We start from the raw sequence: 19,915 nt of genomic DNA, 5'->3' as shown, positions 1-19,915 counted from the left end.
ATCCTTTGTGTGCCCACGGGTATATACACACATACTTACTATCTCCCTCTCTCCATCTCTCTCTGTTTTTCCCTCAGAAGGAGTAACTGCTGCAGTGTGGTGAAGAAAAAATTTTTCACAATTTCTTTGTAATACAGTAGCCAGTGTCTCTGTGTGTACTTCTTGCTGGGGGATGAAAGGTGGAAGGTGTTGACTTACTCTAGTGGCTTTATAGGACAGCTGGGAACAAAAACAGATTTTTAATTGATAGGGTTGTGATCACAGAGCCTCAGAAAGATTGGGTGAGGAGTCCATTTAGGAAAATGGAGCATGGTTTGTGCATCCAGTTCGTCTGTGCAGTCAACAGACGTGAGGACATGTAATTTTTTTGGTGGATTGTTTTTTTAAGTGAGGTGGGTGCTGGCATCAAGTATATATCCTTATTCTTCACTGCTCTCCTTACCTGTAATTCATTTTAGGGTCCCTCTCCTCCACTGGATTGCAAGGCAGGAAATGGGTCTCCCAACTCTATTGTATTGTGCTTGGCCTGAGCATGTAGTACAGTGCTCTGCACACAGTAAATGCTCAATAAATAAATAAATTGATTGATTGATTGGATTTCACCTTAGAGATGTGGAGCTGGGATTGGCCCAGGTTGTCCAGGGTGATTTGAGTTTTAGGTATATGCAGATCTCCACTTTGCTGCTCCTGGGGCAAACAGCTGGAAGGCAAAGGAGGTCAGATGGCAATGGCAGCATTTTGTGTTGGAGGTACAGAGCAGGAAGAGGAGAAGCCACATCATTAGATAATAAAACAATGGCTTTTGCAGTTCTCACTGAAAGGATCAGAATTGTGCTTTCTCAAGCACTCAAATAGTGCTGTGCACACAGTAAGCAGCAGGGGGGCCTAGTGGATAAATCACAGACCTAAGAGCAAGAGGCCCTGGGTTCTAATCCTGACTCTACTACTTGCCTGTTGTGGGACCCAGGGCAAATCACTTAACTTCTCTGTACCTCAGTTCCCTGAACTGCAAAATGGGGATTCAGTATTGCTCTCCCTCCTACCTCCACTGTGATCCCCATGTGGGGCAGGGTCTTTTTTGGGCCCGATTAGCTTTTATCTCTCCCAGTGTTTACAACAGTACTTGACATGTGGTAAGTGCTTAACGAATACCCTAAAAAATATGATTGATTAGTTGATTGATTGATTGGAGGCCTGGAGAGAGAAGCTCTGAGACCTGCCACCAATTCTCCCGACAGAAAGACTCAGTGACACAAATGTAGAGGGATCTTAGTAGTGATTTGTATGAAGGGAGTAGTAGATGAGCCTAGAATCCAGGAACATGCTGGAGATATTTCAGATGTCCATAGGTGCCATTCCCCAAATCATGTTTGTTTTCCCTGCTACCATCTGGGGAAAAAAAATAATGTCATTTCATTTAGTCTATATGAAGATTTCTAGTGTATGGCTGTTCATTTCTGAGACTATTAATGCAGGTGGAACCTGTCATCTTCAGTTCAATTCCATGGGCCGTTGGCAGATTATCTAGATTTATCTGCCCAGAGAATCTAACAGCCAAATGGCCGATGCCACTGGCTCTATACAAACACTCAGAACTTTCTCTCAATCCATCCTGGAGTTGCATTTGACCTGCTTCCATAAAGAGGCAAGGGGCTGGATGAGATGACTTCTCGAGATCCCATCCAGCCTCAGAATTCTTGGACTTTGTGATTTCTTAGGAAATAGGACTTGCTTTTGTGCCCCATCCTCCACCCCTCGAGAACAAAAGATGGGAATGTTAAGCTATGAGTGAAAACAATTTAGGTTAATCTTCTTGACGGGATGATGCTAGACATGAGTCGGGGGAGAGGGGAGTCATTTTGTTTTATTTTTCCCTTTCTTCACGGAAGCCAGAGATAATCGATTTGGTAGTAGAAGACAATTCCCTGTTTTGTCCAGGTGCCTGTGGGTTGGCAGTGAGTTGAACAGTCACTCTGGACTTGCTGCTTTATTTGAAAAGAACCACAGGGGAGTTAGGTTCAGGAGTATATAAAATACTCACTCTGGGTATCTGTATGTGAATTCTCTCTCTAGGGGATGAACACAGTTTATTTTTAAGGGGCTTTCCTTTTTTATACTCCTACCGCTGCTGTCCTTCCATAGTCCCAAGGTTTCACTATTAATGATTTAATAGAGAATTCTTTTTCTAGCCTACTGATGCTAAAATCTTAACTTCTGGGTTATGAAAGGGGTTATTTCTAGTCATGCAAAGAGCCAGTGTGGGAGTGGAGCAAGATTTTCCAGGTCCTGGACCAATTTCAGAAGATGAGCAGGCAACGAAGGCAGAATCAAATAAAACTTCTACCAAACCCTTTGTGCACCCAGTACCTCACCTCCAACTTCCCTTTCGTGGAGTTGGTTTCAGCTGTGGTGCAGCCAGCTGTGACCACAGATTAAATGTTCCACCTGAACCCTTTTAAGAGGGCTTATGCTAAGGGTGATGGACGATGTTCCCAGTTTGCTTCTCTGGTTTATAAATTAAGAGAAATCACAGTTCCTTTCTTTCTCTTCCCTGTTTCTCCCTACATTAGGGATATGTGAACTGCAGCTGTCTCTCTACTTCTTGAGAAGGTGGGAAGGTAAAACTGCAGTGCTTGTTTCAAGTTAGTCTTTTGGTCATGGCCCTGGGTTTCTGACTCTCTCTTTCTCTCTCCCCTCTCTCTGTTTCTCAGGTGCAGAGTCAATCATCTGTGAATGCCCCACGGTCAGTTTCCTTGAGATTCTGAACTCGGCAGCCTCACCACTCTCTGCTTCTGGGATTTGGAGTCTCCCTCTTCACTGTGCCTCCCCCTCCCCTGCCCCCCTTCGTCCCCCCTTCCAAGAACTCCAGGGGATTTGTTGGATGGTCATGGAGTCCCGGGAGATCTTAAGCAGCTCCCGGCAAAGGGGGGCAGAGTCGGATTTTCTGGCCGTCCCCTCGGCCAAGCCCTCGGCCGCTTCCAGCTGTCCAGGAGAACCTTTGCATGCCTCTGTGGGGTCTGGAAAAGGGATCCCAGGGGGCGGAGAGCGCATGGAGCCAGAGGAAGAGGATGAGCTGGGTTCCGGGCGAGACATTGATTCCAACTCAAACGCGGACAGTGAGAAGTGGGTGCCCGGAGATGGCCTGGAGGAGCAGGAGTTTTCTATCAAAGAGGCCAACTTCACTGAGGGGAGCCTTAAGCTGAAGATCCAGACAACTAAGAGGGCCAAGAAGCCCCCGAAGAACTTGGAGAACTATATCTGCCCCCCAGAGATCAAAATCACCATCAAGCAGTCTGGGGAGCAGAAACTCTCGCGAACTGGGAAAAATAGCAAAACTGCCAAGGAGGAAGACAGAAGCCACTCCAAAAAGAAGGTAAGGACCCCATCTTGCCTCCATGTCTCGGTGCACTGGTTTCTTCTGCTTGGGACCAGTCTCACAATGGCCCAAGCTCCTCTTAGGCTGCAGATCAGAGATCGAGGACCAGACTTTTCCCCAGTTCCGTGTATAGCCCGGAGGGCAGGATTTTTGTTCTCATTGTTTTCCCCTCCCCACCTACCGTGGTTTTCTTTATGGCCTCCAATAGCAATTAAAATTGTTAGGAGCAGTCCGGAGACATGCATCATTGGGCAATCCCCCATAGTTGGGCTCAGGGTTCTGGCATTGGAGTGAGATGAAGGAGGTTGGTCTCATTGGAGCAATATGCCAAAAAGGAGCCCTAGAGAGGGAGCTTGGGAATCTGCTGGTGGACTCTGAGAGGTGTGTTACCCTCTACTCTAATGGCGCAAGAGTTCCTCCTATTCCCAGTTGTCTTTGGGAGCATCACGAAGCAACCTATCCCTGCAGGGAGAGATTCAAGGTTTCATCCTTTCGGAGGCCCCCCTGCTTTCATTTAGTTGGGTGCTGAGTGAGCTAGGTGATGCGAGAAGCAGTATTGCTTTGGATAGAGCATGGGCCTGGGAGTCAAAAGGACCTGCTTCTAATCCAAGCTCTGCCACGTATCTGCTGTGTCACCTTGAACAAGTCACTTCACTTCTCTGGCCCTCAGTTACCTCATCTGTAAAATGGGGATTAAGAGTGTGAGCCCCATGTGGGAGAGAGACTTTATCCAATGTGATTACCTTGTATTTGCCTCAGTACTAGTGCTTAGAACAGTGCTTGGCACATAGTAAATGCTTAACAAGTACCATAATGCTTTTTATTATTATGCACCCGCTCTGCCCAGCAGTCACTCACTCCTATGCTCTCCTCTTGGGACCCACGCTTCAGGATGACAGATTCTTGAAGAATATTCCGATATGAAGTCTTCCCACTTTGAAATGAAATCCATGGATTCCCATGGCGATATGTACCTTCTGGTGTAACCTTGAATCCCTGTATGCGTTCAAGTGCTTGGGTAAATCAGTCACACCCAAGAAAGGAGTAAGGAAGGCAAAAAGGCCTTCCTAAATACCAAACCTTACTCCTTTTTTTCAGTGTGGGAGTGGCCAGGTAAACCTTTCAGCCCCTGGCAAGAAGGAAAGAGGGCACATGGGGAGGATGACAAACTTCCAGGCAGGATGCTGTCATGGTAGTGCCAGGGTGAGTGAAGTGGAGACTTGGTCGGGCTTGCTGTCTTGGCCTGGGGTCTGATTCTCAGTGGGAAGGGGAGTGAGTTTTCTTTGCAGGGAGAGGATCAAATGTCATTCATAGCATTGTAATTCACCTACGTATTGCATTTAAGGATGGAATAGATGTGAGTGTTTTGGCGGTGCGCAGGTAGGATTTGTGTAGGAGAATTAACATTATTGTTTTCACTGTGGTCTGTTTTCAAAATCTTCCCTTTGCATACATTAGGAGTTGGGTGTAATGGGCAGAAAAGCTAGTATTGAAGAAATGAGATAATGGACACTTTCTGAGCTTTAGTGAATTTTGCATCAACATATGACTAGCAGTTTTTCCTTTTGCATGGATAATAGGAATACAGTCAGCTCTATGGAGTTCTGAGAAGTATTCACCATTAAAAGAAAAAAAAAAGACTTTTTCAAAATTTGGTGAACCATATTACCTTGGACTTTTTTTTCACTAAACAGTACTGTAATTGGCTTTATCTTCCATTGATTTAGTAAAGGATGAACCAGAGAATGGGGAGAAAGAAGCAAATAGTTCATTGCCCAGTTAATTGTCCAGTTAGTTCCCAGTTTGGCCATATATAGGCTCTAGTGGAACCATAGTGACCTCAACCTGTAGATTTCTCCCCCTGCATGTAGCTGAACCATGGGCCTTCTGAACCTCTACAGGTTATGTAAGAAGGACTTCTCATTTGGATGTCCTTTAAGGGTAGGGTTCAGTGTAGATTCATTGGGTGTCTCTCACCACTCCCCCCAGAAGAACCAACTTTTTTTTTTTACTTGGGTTGACTGAGAATGAATGCAACCTACATCTAGTCCCCAGTGTTTACAAAACTGTCTTCAGCATGCTTGTAGTAGATACAAATAGCACGGGGGGGGGGGATTCTTGAGAACCTGAAAGTAATTTAAATACTGGCATGTGGGCAAGCAAAGTCCTGGAGGAGACAGGGAGCTGAGGAGGCTCTGAGTGAGGGAAGGGTTGAATTTTGTTTTTTTCTCCAAGGAGAGTTCTGAGGAACTAAACACTTCCCTATACTCTTGCAGCACGAGCCACAGGCAGGGGTCCATATGATGACTCCAAGCAGATGTGAGCCCCCTGAGGGCCAGAAACTCTGTTTCCCACCAGGGTATTCTTTCCCAGGGCTTAGTACAGTGATCTGCTCATAGTAAGTGCTTAGCAGCATGGAAGCAGCATTGCCTAGTGGGTAGAGCACAGGCCTGAGTATCAGAAGGGCCTAGGGTCTAATTCTAGCACTGCCACTTGTCTGCTGTGTGACCTTGGGGAAGTCGCTTCACTTCTCTGTGCTTCAGTTACCTCATCTGCAAAATGGGGATTACGACTGTGAGCCCCATGTGGGAGAGGGACTGTGTCCAACCTGTAGCTTAGAACAGTATTTGACACACAGTAGCCACTTAAATAAAATTATTATCATCATTATTAACACATACTGTTAGTGGGTTTTTTTGTTAAGGAGCCCAGTGTGGCCAGGATCGGTCTGGCTGGTTTATCAGTACAGCTTACTTGGCTGGGTTAGCCTGTAATGTCAGCTTCTGTGCAATGTCCTCTGAACCCACACATTTCACATGGACTGGACAGACCCCCTCCCCAACCCCCCCAAGGCTACACAGGGCTAAGAAATAGTAATAATTTATTATCGTGATTCAAGCCCTGTTCTAAGCACTTGGGTAGATGTGTTAATCAGGGTGGACACAGTTCCTGACCCAAATGGAGCTCATAGTGTAAGTGGGAGAAAGAACAAATATTTAATCCCCATTTTACAGATGAGGAAACTAAGGACAGATAATTTAAATGATTTGCCTGAGGTCACACAGCAGGCAAGTGGCAGAGCTGGGATTAGATCCCAAGTCATATGACTCCCAGGCTTGTGTCCTTTCCACTAGACTTCGGTGCTTTCCTCGAGTATTAGTGGTGCAACAGTATTAGTTCCAAGAGCATTTAACAAGCCCCAGGTGAGAATTCTTCTTCCCTTCTTGTCTCTGTTTTCTGTGACACATTTGTGTGATCATGCATTTGTTGGGTGCATAGACTCCTTCCTCTGAGAACAGTCAGGTGTTCATTGAATCCCTAGGAGAACCATTTTTAATTTTTTTCCCTCTCTGTGCTCTCCACACAGTCCCCCTTGACTAGGAAGGTGGCTCTGACTTTTCTTTCTCAGATCCCTTTTTTCCCCTTCTTCTGTCCTCTGAGGATTTATTTATTTCCCTGGTGGTTTTTTGCTCTTTTCTCTTTTAGGGAAGTTGGTCCCTGTGTTTCCTCCTCTGCTTTTTTATTGGCCCTGTGCTTAATGTAGCAAGTAGAGTGGGAATGAACTTGAACAACCAACCCAATTGTTTTGAAGTAAGATTTCTCAAAGGATTGTATCTCCCAAGGGCTCTGCTTACTGAAGTTAGGGACAGTAGCCTCTCAGAAAGAATTGGTTGATTCCAGAACTAGGAGATCAAAGTTTAAGGGATGATGCAGGGAAAGATGGTGGTAGAGGGTAGACCTCCTACCTTCGGTAGCTTTATAATCCAGGATACCATGGAAAATGTGCTAGTCCACCTTCAAAACATTATTAAGGTCACATCTTCTCCAAGTGGTCTTCCCTGAGAAGGCCCTCTTTTCCCCTATTCACTCTCGTGTGTCATCTGTGCACTTGGGTCTGACCATTGGACATTTAATATTCTCCCCATCCCCACAGCAGTTATGTACATATTTTTAAAGTATGTATTATAAATTACTTAGTCATATTCATGTCTGTCTCCCCTTCTAGATTGTAAACTCCTTATGGGCAGGGAACTTGTCTGCTAATCCTGTTGTACACTTCCAAGGACTTAGTACAGTGCTCTGTACATAGTAAGTGCTCAGTAAATACCATTGATTGATAGAAATTGGGATTTGTGCTGAATTTGGGAGTTGAACCCTTATTATCCGTTAGCCATTTGTAGATGGTTTCAACGGGGAAGCCCACAGAACGGAAGCTGGTTCCAGTCCAATTTGAGTAGAGAATCCAGACGAGTGAGGGTTCAGGGAGGTTCACTTTGATCCAAGGCTCCCCCAGAGACCCAGCTAAACTGAAGGTCCCCCTTCCCCTCAGTCATATCCAATAGGCTGAATTGGAGGACCATTTTGAGCCTACCCTGGAGTACCTTAGGGAGGTGGGGTACCCAAGGTGACTTCTGGAACTGACTCACCTAACTATCCCCACTAGGGCCAGGATCAGGCCACGGGAGTGGGTGATGGTCAGAAGCCATTTTCTGAGTGTCAGCTTGTGATGGTCAGTATTTCAGTAGATGTGGCCTTTTGTCTTAGTCCCATCATCCTGTTGGGAAATGCTGAAAGTTCCTCATTTTCACCCACCCTGGACCACCTATTTAATGCCTGTGGGAAAGTGGTGCTATTGAGACAACAGTCTAGAGATGGTTCAGCGTTCCTTTTATCTCTGGGTCACTTCTCTTCTGAGCCAGTGCTCATACTTTAGCACCAAAAGATGATTCAAATTGAAAGTTGAAAATCAATTTAAAATTAGCTGAGCAAAATGAGCAAGTTGCCTTTAGCTGGATTCTAGCAGCTGTCATTCTTCTAGGATTTGCATAACATACTCCCCCTCACTTTTCTTTACTTGGGAACCGAGTTTCATTTACATTTTCAAAAAGTCCCTCCTGTGATGTTTCCAGTTAATCTTCAGTTACATTTCTCCTTTTTCTTTAAACAATAACAACAACAACAACAAAACTGTTTGCTTTTATTAACTGTCTTCTCCCCTTTCCCCCTCTTTCCCCACTACCCCTTAGACTGTGAGCCCATTGTTTGGGCAGGGATGGTCTCTATCTGTTGCCGAATTGTACATTTCAAATGCTAGGTACAGTGCTCTGCACACAGTAAGCGCTCAATAAATACAATTCAGTGAATGAATGAATATTTTTGCACATCCCTTCTATTGCCCATAGCTCTTAAGTGAAATTATAATGATAATTGAAGCATTTGTTAGGGGCTTACTATGTGGCAAGCACTGTACTAAGTGCTGAGTTAGACACAGGATAATCAGCTCACGTGCCATCCATGTTCTACATAAAGCTCACAGTCTAAGAGGGAGAGGAGACATCCAGCCCCATTTTACAGCTGAGGAACTGAGGCTCTGAGAAGTTATGTGAGTTGCCCAAGGTCATACAGGAAGCAAGTCGTGGAGCCAGGATTAAAATCCAGGTTTCCTGATTCCCAGGTCTGGACCCTCTCCACTAGGTCACAGTGAGGTTTCAAAAGTGACAATGTAAAAATATCCCTCAGATTAGCCTAGATGTCGTAGACTCGAGTGGGTTTAGTAAGGAAATGATTGGTACTGGTTAAGAGAAGATGTACAGGGAATGCAGGAATTCAGATACCTGTCCCATAGTTTAAAATTCACATTAGTATAACTGGTTCAGCCATTCACTTGCCCTTAACTTTAGGAGATGAAAATCCACTATGAAAATCATAGCGTACGTGTTTGGGTATTTTTTATGTTATGGCCCCTCCTCACTGTCTTCCTCTCCCCACCACCTGAAATGTAACAGGCAAACCGCCTTTGAGGAAATGGTTTTGACTCCTACCATGTTCTTCAGGTTAACTCAGCTTGAAAATGCTCTTTGAAACCTGTTTTCACCACACTGAAACAAGCCACAGTTGAGAAATCAACTCCTCTTCCTGAGCACCAGAGGTAAACACCGAGAGAGATAGGCAAGGAGTTGGTCTCATTGTCTGGAGTGAGGCAGACTAAAGAGAGCCTCAAGAGACAGTTACTGACAGATACAAGCTCAAGCTTCGGTGACACATCTGGATACCGACATCCATACAAACAGAAACTCACATACCTCTACTCAGTCACTCACACATCAGCGAATAATGCATGATCATGCTGAGTAATATGGCTGGTTGACTGTGCTACTCTTCAGATTGCAGTCTACATCAATTCCCAACGCTCTCTCCTCCCCCAAATCCCTTAACTCTGGTGTTCTCAATGAGTTCTGCATTTTGGTTCAGTGTGTGCTCTTCCCTCCCTCTCTAGAGGTTTCTCCCCTCATCTTTAGCTTGGCGCTTACATCACCTAAACAAGCAACTTTAGGCTGTATTTGCTCAGAAAAGGTTCAAGCTGTTCCCACCTTTGAGGCTGACCCAGAGACCATTTGATAACCATTAGTATCAAGTGCAGGTGATCAAGGGGTGCTTTCTAAAGGCTGCTAAATGTATGTGGTATTTGTTAAGCACTTACACTGTGCCAAGCACTGTCCTAACCTGGGGTAGATAAGATAATTATGTCAAGCACCAGTCCCTGTCCCACTTCAGTAAGATTTAATCCCTGTTTTACAGATGAGGAAATGGAGGCACAGAGCAGTTAGGCGATTTTCCCCATGATCCCACACGAGGCAAGTGGCAGAGCCGTGTTTAGAACCCAGGTCGTCTGACTCCCAGGCTCTTTCCACTAGACCATGCTGTTTCAATCTGTTTAACATGCTTTCTTTCAAGACTTTTTGTGTTTCTCTGCCGGGACCTCACCACCGTGTAATGGATGACCTCATCTAAGGTTGGAGAGGATACAGGCCCCACCTGGTCCTCCTCTCCGAGCAACATTCTCCATGCCAATAACCCAAGGCATTTTGCAGACAGGGACCCATCTTTTGCAGGCACCTCTCATCTGGGGCCCATCACTATAATGGGCCAAGAATCTCAGATGCTGATTTCAGTTCTTTCTACTTTCATGCCTCCATAGTTGGAGAAGGGACACCCAGGGCTGTTGACCCTCATTTGCAACAAGCGAATTTTAGTCCTATGCAAACTGACACCAGTGTTGTAGGACTGGAATCTGGGATTTGTTCCTCTGCTCATGAAATAAACTGCAGGCAAACTGTGTTAGTGGATTGGGACAAGGGTAACTGAAACTTTTCAATTTTACAGGGAAATCCCCCAGGGGGATCTGAAACTTCCTTTTCCTCTTTGGCTACTGGGAGAGGCCATGTGTTCATTCAGTTGTATTTGTTGAGCGCTTACTGCATGCAAAGCACTGTACTATGTGCTTGGGAAAGTACAATACAATAAACAGTGACATTTCCTGCCCACAATGATCTTGTTGCTTGTGGATAATGACGATGGTCAGGTAAAACATGGGGAAGGGAAATAATGACTTTTTCAGATTAATTTGGTGGATATTCCTGCAACATTTCAGAGTTCTCTGAATACTGTTCCACAGGAATAATAATAATAATTGAGGTATTTATTATTATTATTATTATGGTGTTCTTACTTTGTGTCAAACATGGTTCTAAGCACTGGGGTAGGTACAAGTTAAACAGGTAGGTCACATTCTTGGCCCATATGGGGCTTACAGACTAAGGTGGAGGAGAACAGCATCATCATCTATGGTATTTACTGAGTGCTTGCTGTGTGTAGAGCATTGAATTAAGTGCTTGGGAGAGTACAATAAATAGAGTTGGTAGACATGTCTCCTGCCCACAACAAACTTACAGTCTTAGAGGAATAGGTATTGAATTGCCATTATACAGATGAGGAAAGTGAGGAAAGGACAAGTGAGGTGACTTGTCTAAATTCACACATTAGGTAAGTTGTAGAGCTGGAATTAGAACCCAAGTCCTTTGACTCCCATTTCTGGGCTCTTTCCATTAGATCACACTACTTCTAATTAAGGAGAGGGAGGGAGCTAGAGCGAGAAACTGAGGGAGAGAGAGACAGACTCACAGACTCACAGACAGATACTTGTGGTCTGGGATCTTGTCTTCCCAGGTTTTGCCCCAAGCCAAGTTTTTACAGCCAGGTTTACGGGGATGGTCCAGACAGACCCGTAACTCAGCAAAAGCAAAGTGGGTGCTGTTACAGCTCATGTTTCCTATCCTTTTAGGGTCCTCTATCTAGTGCCCACAGCTGAGCTTTTGTTCCTCCTAGGTTAATTTTTAGATAGTTGTCTGGAAGCAAGGCCCTTGGCATTGTGGTCGTATTTGGGAAGCTGCGTCTGTCAAGGCTGCAGAAAGCATGTTCTGATCATCAGGAGGGGTCAGGCCAGGTAAAGAGGAAGGTATCTAAATATCTAAAACCCTGAAATAAGGGCTTTCCTTTTCGCTGAAGGCCAGAGCATGGACAGACAACCCCAATCTTACACGTCACCAGCATCTAAAATAATTCAAGGCAAACCTACTGGAAAATGGGCTACGGACCTAATGAACATCAGGCAGTAGATCAAAAAAGTCTAATTTTCTCCGTTTCACTTTCCTATTTGCTTTCAGTTAGTTTTCATGGAAACCTGTGCCTTTAGAGGACTCTGTGCTTAAAGTAGCACCCTTGCACCTCATGCCCTGGCAGTGGGGGGCGGAGGGGCAGGGGAAAGTGCAGAGCAGATGACTTGAGTGAATCAGATGGAAAAGCTGCAGCCTCATGATGGTGCACACTGTGTATACCTAGACTAAATGGCCTCTGCTTGAGTGAGATGGTGTTATGTGGATGGGCTGATTATTTGTCCAAATCTTTGGCAGTAGGGCAGCACTGGTTAAACTGCTCACAGGCTGCCTTGATCTGGCAACTAGATCCCAGACTTCGAAATGCTTGGAATTTTGCATCAGGGACAGAGCATGCTCAGAATGTGTCCTCTTTAGGTCCCATGGTTTTCTGGGACTTGTAGTACAGTTCATTCATTCAGTAGTATTTATTGAGCGCTTACTATGTGCAGAGCACTGTACTAAGCGCTTGGGATGAACAAGTCGGCAACAGATAGAGACAGTCCCTGCCGTTTGACGGGCTTACGGTCTAATCGGGGGAGACGGACAGACAAGAACAATGGCACTAAACAGCGTCAAGGGGAAGAACATCTCGTAAAAACCGATGGCAACTAAATAGAATCAAGGCGATGTACAATTCATTAACAAAATAAATAGGGTAACGAAAATATATACAGTTGAGCGGACTGGTACAGTGCTGTGGGGATGGGAAGGGAGAGGTGGAGGAGCAGAGGGAAAAGGGGAAAATGAGGCTTTAGCTGCGGAGAGGTAAAGGGGGGATGGCAGAGGGAGTAGAGGGAGAAGAGGAGCTCAGTCTGGGAAGGCCTCTTGGAGGAGGTGAGTTTTAAGTAGGGTTTTGAAGAGGGAAAGAGAATCAGTTTGGCGGAGGTGAGGAGGGAGGGCGTTCCAGGACCGCGGGAGGACGTGACCCAGGGGTCGACGGCGGGATAGGCGAGACTGAGGGACGGTGAGGAGGTGGGCGGCAGAGGAGCAGAGTGTGCGGGATGGGCGGTAGAAAGAGAGAAGGGAGGAGAGGTAGGAAGGGGCGAGGTGATGGAGAGCCTTGAAGCCTAGAGTGAGGAGTTTTTGTTTGGAGCGGAGGTCGATAGGCAACCACTGGAGTTGTTTAAGAAGGGGAGTGACATGCCCAGATGGTTTCTGCAGGAAGATGAGCCGGGCAGCGGAGTGAAGAATAGACCAGAGCGGGGCGAGAGAGGAGGAAGGGAGGTCAGAGAGAAGGCTGACACAGTAGTCTAGCCGGGATATAACGAGAGCCCGTAATAGTAAGGTAGCCGTTTGGGTGGAGAGGAAAGGGCGGATCTTGGCGATATTGTAGAGGTGAAACCGGCAGGTCTTGGTAACGGATAGGATGTATGGGGTGAACGAGAGGGACGAGTCAAGGATGACACCGAGATTGTGGGCCTGCGGGACGGGAAGGATGGTCGTGCCATCCACGGTGATAGAGAAGTCTGGGAGCGGACCGGGTTTGGGAGGGAAGATGAGGAGCTCAGTCTTGCTCATGTTGAGTTTTAGGTGGCGGGCCGACATCCAGGTGGAGACGTCCCGGAGGCAGGAGGAGATGCGAGCCTGAAGGGAGGGGGAAAGGACGGGGCGGAGATGTAGATCTGCGTGTCATCTGCGTAGAGATGGTAGTCAAAGCCGTGAGAGCGAATGAGTTCACCAAGGGAGTGAGTGTAAATGGAGAACAGAAGAGGGCCAAGAACTGACCCTTGAGGAACTCCAACAGTTAAAGGATGGGAGGAGGAGGAGGCTCCAGCGAAGGAGACCGAGAATGATCGGCCAGAGAGGTAAGAGGAGAACCAGGAGAGGACAGAGTCCGTGAAGCCAAGGTGAGATAAGGTATGGAGGAGGAGGGGATGGTCGACAGTGTCAAAGGCAGCAGAGAGGTCAAGGAGGATCAGAATGGAGTAGGAGCCATTGGATTTGGCAAGAAGGAGGTCATGGGTGACCTTAGAGAGAGCAGTCTCGGTAGAGTGGAGGGGACGGAAGCCAGATTGGAGGGGGTCTAGGAGAGAATGGGAGTTAAGGAATTCTAGGCATCGATTGTAGACGACTCGTTCTAGGATTTTGGAAAGGAAGGGTAGTAGGGAGATAGGACGATAACTGGAGGGGGAAGTGGGGTCAAGAGCGGGTTTTTTTAGGATGGGGGAGACGTGGGCATGTTTGAAGGCAGAGGGGAAGGAGCCCTTGGAGATTGAGTGGTTAAAAATAGAAGTTAAGGAAGGGAGGAGGGCAGGGGCGATGGTTTTAAGAAGGTGAGAGGGAATGGGGTCCGAGGCGCGAACTTCAGTTCTTCACTTCCCTTCTCTCCACCTCATTTGCATGGTGGCTTAGATTTCCACTGAATCTACTGCCCCTGAATTTCTGATGATGAGAAATTTTGCCTTAGAATTCAGCAGCACCTCCATGACCTCATTGCTTTCTGCCTTTCTCTTTCATGAGGGTAAGTCCGAAGCAATGGCCGTAAAATGAGCCACTGCGTCTCTGACTCCCGACGGCTTAGTACAGCAGTCAGTCATCAGTATTTATTGAATGCTTACGGTGTGCAGAGTACCGCACTGAGCACTTAGCACTGCTCTCCATTAAAGAGATGCAAACCCATTGGTACGTAGGATTCCATCTGGTTCTTAAGCCTTGGGTTGACTAGCTCCAAGCCCCACCCCCAGAAACCACCAGGTGCCCTTTGTGTCATGCACACAATCCCTTCCCTCTTTCCACATATGTTTTAGAGCTGTTCAAGCTGTCCAGAGCCATCTTCTCAGTCTCTGAGGGAAAAGGGGCACGTCTCTCCCGGAGGTTTACCATTGGTGCTTGGACATCTCTTTCTAGGACTTCCCTCTTGGATTTGATCTGTCCTTCACAGACGGGGATGCCCTTGTGTCTGGCCTTTTAGGGTATTCATGAAACCCCAGACTGAGCTTCCCCTTTTCCCTCTGCTCCCTCTCTACACCCCCCCTCACCCCTCCTCAGCTAAGCCCCCTTTCCCCCCTTTCCCTCTGCTCCTCCCCCTCTCCCTTCCCCTCCCCTCAGCACTGTGCTCATTTGCTCATTTGTATATATTTTTATTACCCTAATTATTTTGTTAATGAGATGTACATCCCCTTGATTCTATTTATTGCTATTGTTTTGGTCTGTTTCCCCCGATTAGACTGTAAGCCCGTCAGTGGGCAGGGATTGTCTCTCTCTGTTGCTGAATTGTACATTCCAAGCGCTTAGTACAGTGCTCTGCACATAAGCGCTCAATAAATACTATTGAATGAATGAAACCTTCCCCAGGGGATATGAGCAAGCTCACCACCCACCTGAACCTAAAGGATCAGTAGAAGTGTCTGAATCCTTGCAGATGGGACAGATGGGGATGCTGCCTGGGGCCCCATGGTGAGGGAGTGCCTTCTTTCCTCAGAAGTCTCTGGACTTGGGAAGCTGGAGAATGGAGAAAAAAATAATCCTAGATCCTGTCAGATTTTACCTCTGGGAAAAGGGATTAACTATAGGAGAGCAATTTTTCTGCTGCATAACAGGCAGACAGACCAACAGATTTCTTTCCTTCTCCAGCAGCAGGACTCCACCTAGCGAAATGTATGGCAGAGGAAAAGTTAGAAAGAAGGAGAATGTCGAAACGCCTGCCCCTTCCCTAGCATGTTTACCCTGTCTTCTCTACCCCTGTCCGTTGTATTTTTATTTCATCCTGTCATGGCCCGATCACTACAGCTGCATGAGAAGGAACTTGTTATCAGAGGATCTCAGCACTATGCATTTCTTCTCCCTTGAAGGAAGTCTGGCCCCTTGGCAGTGCTTTCAGTTAAGAACCCATGCCTCTACCCCGGGCGCCCTTAGTGACCTCCTGGGAGATTCACCAAGAGAAGAGAAGAGAAGAGAAGAGAAGAGAAGAGAAGAGAAGAGAAGAGAAGAGAAGAGTGCTGTGGTTCATTCATCGGGTAGTCAGTCAAGTGGAAGTAGGCTGAAGAAAAGAACACCACCACTGAGAATTCCAGCTGCGCAGCCTTCAGTCACACACCAGGATTTATCGAACGTCTGTTGTGTGCAAGGTCCTGCACTAGACTCTTTAGTGGCCCAGAGCCTGCTTTTGGAGTTGAAGAGGTAGGTCTATGTTTCCCTTGCCTTGAGCGCATCTTGGGAAATAGCTCCCACCTTTTCTTCTTGAACTGGCCTGGCCCAGTGAAACAGACGGCCCTCTTTCCCTCCTGGGTCCACCCTGTGGCTGACATATGCCACAGATGGTTTCAGTCAATTTTCTGGGGGTCCCTAGCCAACCCCCTCCCCCACCCTCCTCTTTCCTTCATCTGGCTCCTTTCCTTTGAGCAATTGCGATCCCCTTACCTACTCAAAAAGACATTTATCTACCTTAGGGTGGGGTTAGGCTCAGGTCATCTGAACCTTCGTGGAAAAGTAGTCAGTTCTATGCCAAAAAGTCTACAATGGTACAGTGTGGGTTTCCAGAGCTAACAGGAAAGAGCTCACCCAAAAAGATATCCGTCCCCCCCACCCCAGCTTCATCAGCCACAGGTCACCAGAAGTCTCATGTGGCAGTTGACCTCTCCCTTCCCCGCCTAGATTAGAGTTCCCCTTCCCCAAAGCAGCAAGATTGTTTCCCGTGAGCTTTAGCACCTAATTTAATTTTTCACGTTGTCTAACCTCTCACTCCCGCTCCCTCTACTGGGCATTTTCCCCTCTCTCCCCTCCCCCCTTTGTTTTAGTAAAGCTCCAGACGTGGCTGTGATGAACAACAGCTGTGGGTTTGATGCAATAGGCAATGCAGTCCAGATCCCAGCCACATGGTTTAATTGCCCTTTGTGAAATCCCTGGGTCAGAGGTCAGCCCACTTTGCCCATCTTTGTCACTTTTCAGTCATCTGTATCCTGGTGGCAGTCATGTCGCTCCCCTTCCCCACCCCCAACCCTCCTCTTCTCTGCCCCTCTCCCCCTTCACCTTCTCTGGCCCCAACACATCGAGGGGCGGGGGGAAGCCATCTGCTGAATTGGCTTTCAGAAGAATTTTGAAAAATCCCAATTTCCCTTTGTTCCGATGCACACCCCAATCAAGGCCAGTGTTGGTCGGGTTTTGAGAAGGGTTAGTATTGTGTTTCCTACTCCCTGAGGAAAGGATGTCCACTTTCTTCTTTTCTCTTTGATTCGATTCCCTGCCATTCTGTGTTTGAGTCAGAGGCTGCAGCTGCTGCTGTCAGCTGTGGAGGGAGACCCCTTGTTTAAAACCTATGCGTTAATCCCTCAGCAGGAAAACGATTTAAACTCGCCCCCCAACCACACACAAAATTGTATTTCCACCCACTTTGCTGTCCCCCACCCTCACCGTCCCAGTGTTTGCCCAGAGTTTTCTGACCCTTGCTAGCCATGGCCAAATGTAAGGGATTGATACATGGATTTCTAGGTTTCTGAGTCTCTTGGAAGTTCTTTTCTTAATTCTTTTCAGTTCTCTTTTCTCGCTTCCACGGTCTTGGCTACCACCTCTAACTTGCAGGGATATGTCCCCTTAAAATGAAATGCCAAGTTGTCCTCTCCTCACATGTCTTTGTGATGCCACAACAATAGTTTTCCTCCCGAGCTCCAATCAATCATTCAGTCAGTCATATTTACTGAGCACTTATTGTGTGCAGAGGACTGCAGTAAGGGCATGGGAGAGCACAATATAACAGAGTTGGTAGAAACATTCCCTGCCCTTTAGGTGCAGGCTGGGATATGGAATTGTTTCCTTAGGGAACGTACCTGGTGTTAGACTTGAGATGGTCAAGTGTCTTGAACCAAGGGCTGGATGCCAGAGACTTCTGGGCTCTGACCCTGACCCTCTGTGCCCTTGGGCAAGGCACTTGCCTTGTGGCCCCATTGCTCTGCCTGTAAACCCACTTTTCACCGGGTCTCTGAGGGGACATACAGGCTAAGGCTTGTACTGCACTGGAAGATGGGAGCTGTATGGATAAGTCTTTTTCCATTGTGTTTCACACTTTAGATGTTTGGGTTGCGATTTCTCCACTTAGAAAGTCCTTCCTGGTGCCATATCTTTATGGGTTTCTTCCTGGATTTACTGGCAGTTGGGTTGGCAGGGTTAAAGTAGGTTGTGGCCCTTGAACGTATGTAACTCTCCCCAGTTCTCTGTTGCTTCACAATTTCTTGGCTGTTTACAAACCAAAGGATCTTTTTTTGCCATTGATGTGCCATGAGGGAGGGGGAACAGAATTTATGCGCCATAAATTTCATAAAGGATGGGAGAGCACATATGCCGTTTCCCAGATAATTCTGATGCCATGCTCATAAAGCCAGCACTGTATTCCCATGGTTTCCAAAACAGCCTGAGACTCAGGAAATGTGAAAGTCTTGTTGAGCCTCCCATTTGGTACCTAAAACTGCAGCAAATGGATTCCTTTCTTGTTGCAAAGGTTTCCTGGAAATGTTTTCTTTCTTGTTCCTCAAACCTTGGAACTCTTGATATAGCCCAATTCAGGAATTGGAGAAGCTCTTCAGAGAAACTTGCTTACATCTGACAGGCTTTCCAAACAACCCTGTCCATTTGCTCTTTTGATCTAAAGGGAGGCCCACTTCATTAGACCCCCCTCTTTAACCTTTCTTACATGAGATGGGATTGGTTTAAAATGCGCCCCATTTTTATAATACACAACCCAGTTTTAGATTGGATATTGTCTTTCCGTGCCCTGCAGGTACTATAACTTTTAAGACAGAGGAAAGAGATTGGGAGCCCAGTAGTACAAGATGAAATTGGACTTGAATTCAGAGAGTTGCTGAACTGTAGAGGAACAAGTGGGATTGATCAATCTTAGAAATAGTGAGAGGTGGGACTGAGGAGAAGTAGAGAGAATAATGGAGAAGGGAGTTTGATGGAACATGATAGCTGTTTAGAAAGACAAACAGTAAAAGAGAAGGTTCTTTTCCCCATGGCATGAGCAGGGGAAGTTGAGGGAAGGAAAAAGTGAAAGAAAAATGGAGGAAGAAGAAACTAGGGAAAAACAGAAATTTAAAGGAGTAGAAAATTCAGTCGGTGATGGGAGGAAGAGAAAGCTGTCACTGCTGGATCCAAGTAAGGAGACTTGAATGAGAATTGAGGCTGATGGGTTGAAATAGGTCTAAATATGGGAATCAAATTCCAGAAAAATGTTGAGGTAAATGTTACTTATAGCATTAAGGGTTTACTATGTGCTAAGCACTGGGGGAGATGCAAGATCATATTCATCCTCTGGTCCACACACAGGAAAAAGCTTTAGGGAGGACAGATATCTTTGCCCCATTTTACAGATGAGGAAATAGGCACAGAGTGTTCTGGTGGCTTGCCCAGGTTGACAGAGTAGGTCAGTAGGATTAGAACCTGGGTCTTCTTGACTCCCAAAGCCATACCCTATCAGAGTGGGTCAAACTACTTCTCTTTGAAAAACAGATTTTTAAAGGAAACACTGGAGGAGGCTACAGTGAGATATATATCCAAGGGGAATGGGGCTTGGAGGTGAGTTGGAAGAGGCTGATTGAAAAAGAGAAAGACAAGAGTGGAGAGTGGCTGAGGGAGTGACGTCCTTTGAATATTTTGGAGGTTGAGCATAAGTGGGAAGGACAGGAGGGTCTTTATAATTTTAGGCTTGGACGGAAAAGGGGCTACCTTCTATTTGGTGTTTGGGCCCAAGCTTTCATTTCTCAGGCCCCTCAGCCCATTGCCGAGACCAAGGGTCTCCCCAGGCCCCTGGCCGGCTGTACAGGTGGGTTGAGCCACTGGTGAGAAGCAGCCATGAGCATCCAGCTGCTGCCAGCCTCACTAGGGGGGAGCACTGACCTTCTGGATGGCTGAATTACTTTTCTTCCTTACTCCTAGATTACGTGTCACCTTTGCCCCCAATTTTATAGGCTGGCAAATTAACTCCTGGTCCAGATTCTTCACAATCTGTGGCTTCGACCTGCAAGGCAGAGCCAAAGCCTCCTCCGTTCATCTCATTTAAGAGAGACATAATCGTTAGGCCTCCATATTCTTGCTTCACTATCATGGGCAGTCC

General features: G+C 46.6%; 1 protein-coding gene across 2 annotated transcripts in view; it reads left to right on the top strand.

Moving 5' to 3' along the window:
- SETBP1 (SET binding protein 1) overlaps positions 1-19,915 on the top strand; it is a 359,213-nt gene that overhangs the window by 12,859 nt on the left and 326,439 nt on the right. For both annotated transcript variants that reach the window (XM_029060111.1, XM_029060105.1), the window contains exon 2: positions 2,712-3,373. In XM_029060111.1, coding sequence (XP_028915944.1) covers positions 2,882-3,373 — 492 coding nt within the window. In that variant the 5' untranslated portion in view covers positions 2,712-2,881. The remainder of the gene's footprint in view (positions 1-2,711; positions 3,374-19,915) is intronic.

This window comes from Ornithorhynchus anatinus, chromosome 3 (genome assembly GCF_004115215.2).
Source record: "Ornithorhynchus anatinus isolate Pmale09 chromosome 3, mOrnAna1.pri.v4, whole genome shotgun sequence".
In the NCBI taxonomy this organism is placed as follows: domain Eukaryota; kingdom Metazoa; phylum Chordata; class Mammalia; order Monotremata; family Ornithorhynchidae; genus Ornithorhynchus; species Ornithorhynchus anatinus.
The sequence above is the reverse complement of the archived record's forward strand: the minus strand, read 5'-3'. Positions and strand labels throughout refer to the sequence as shown.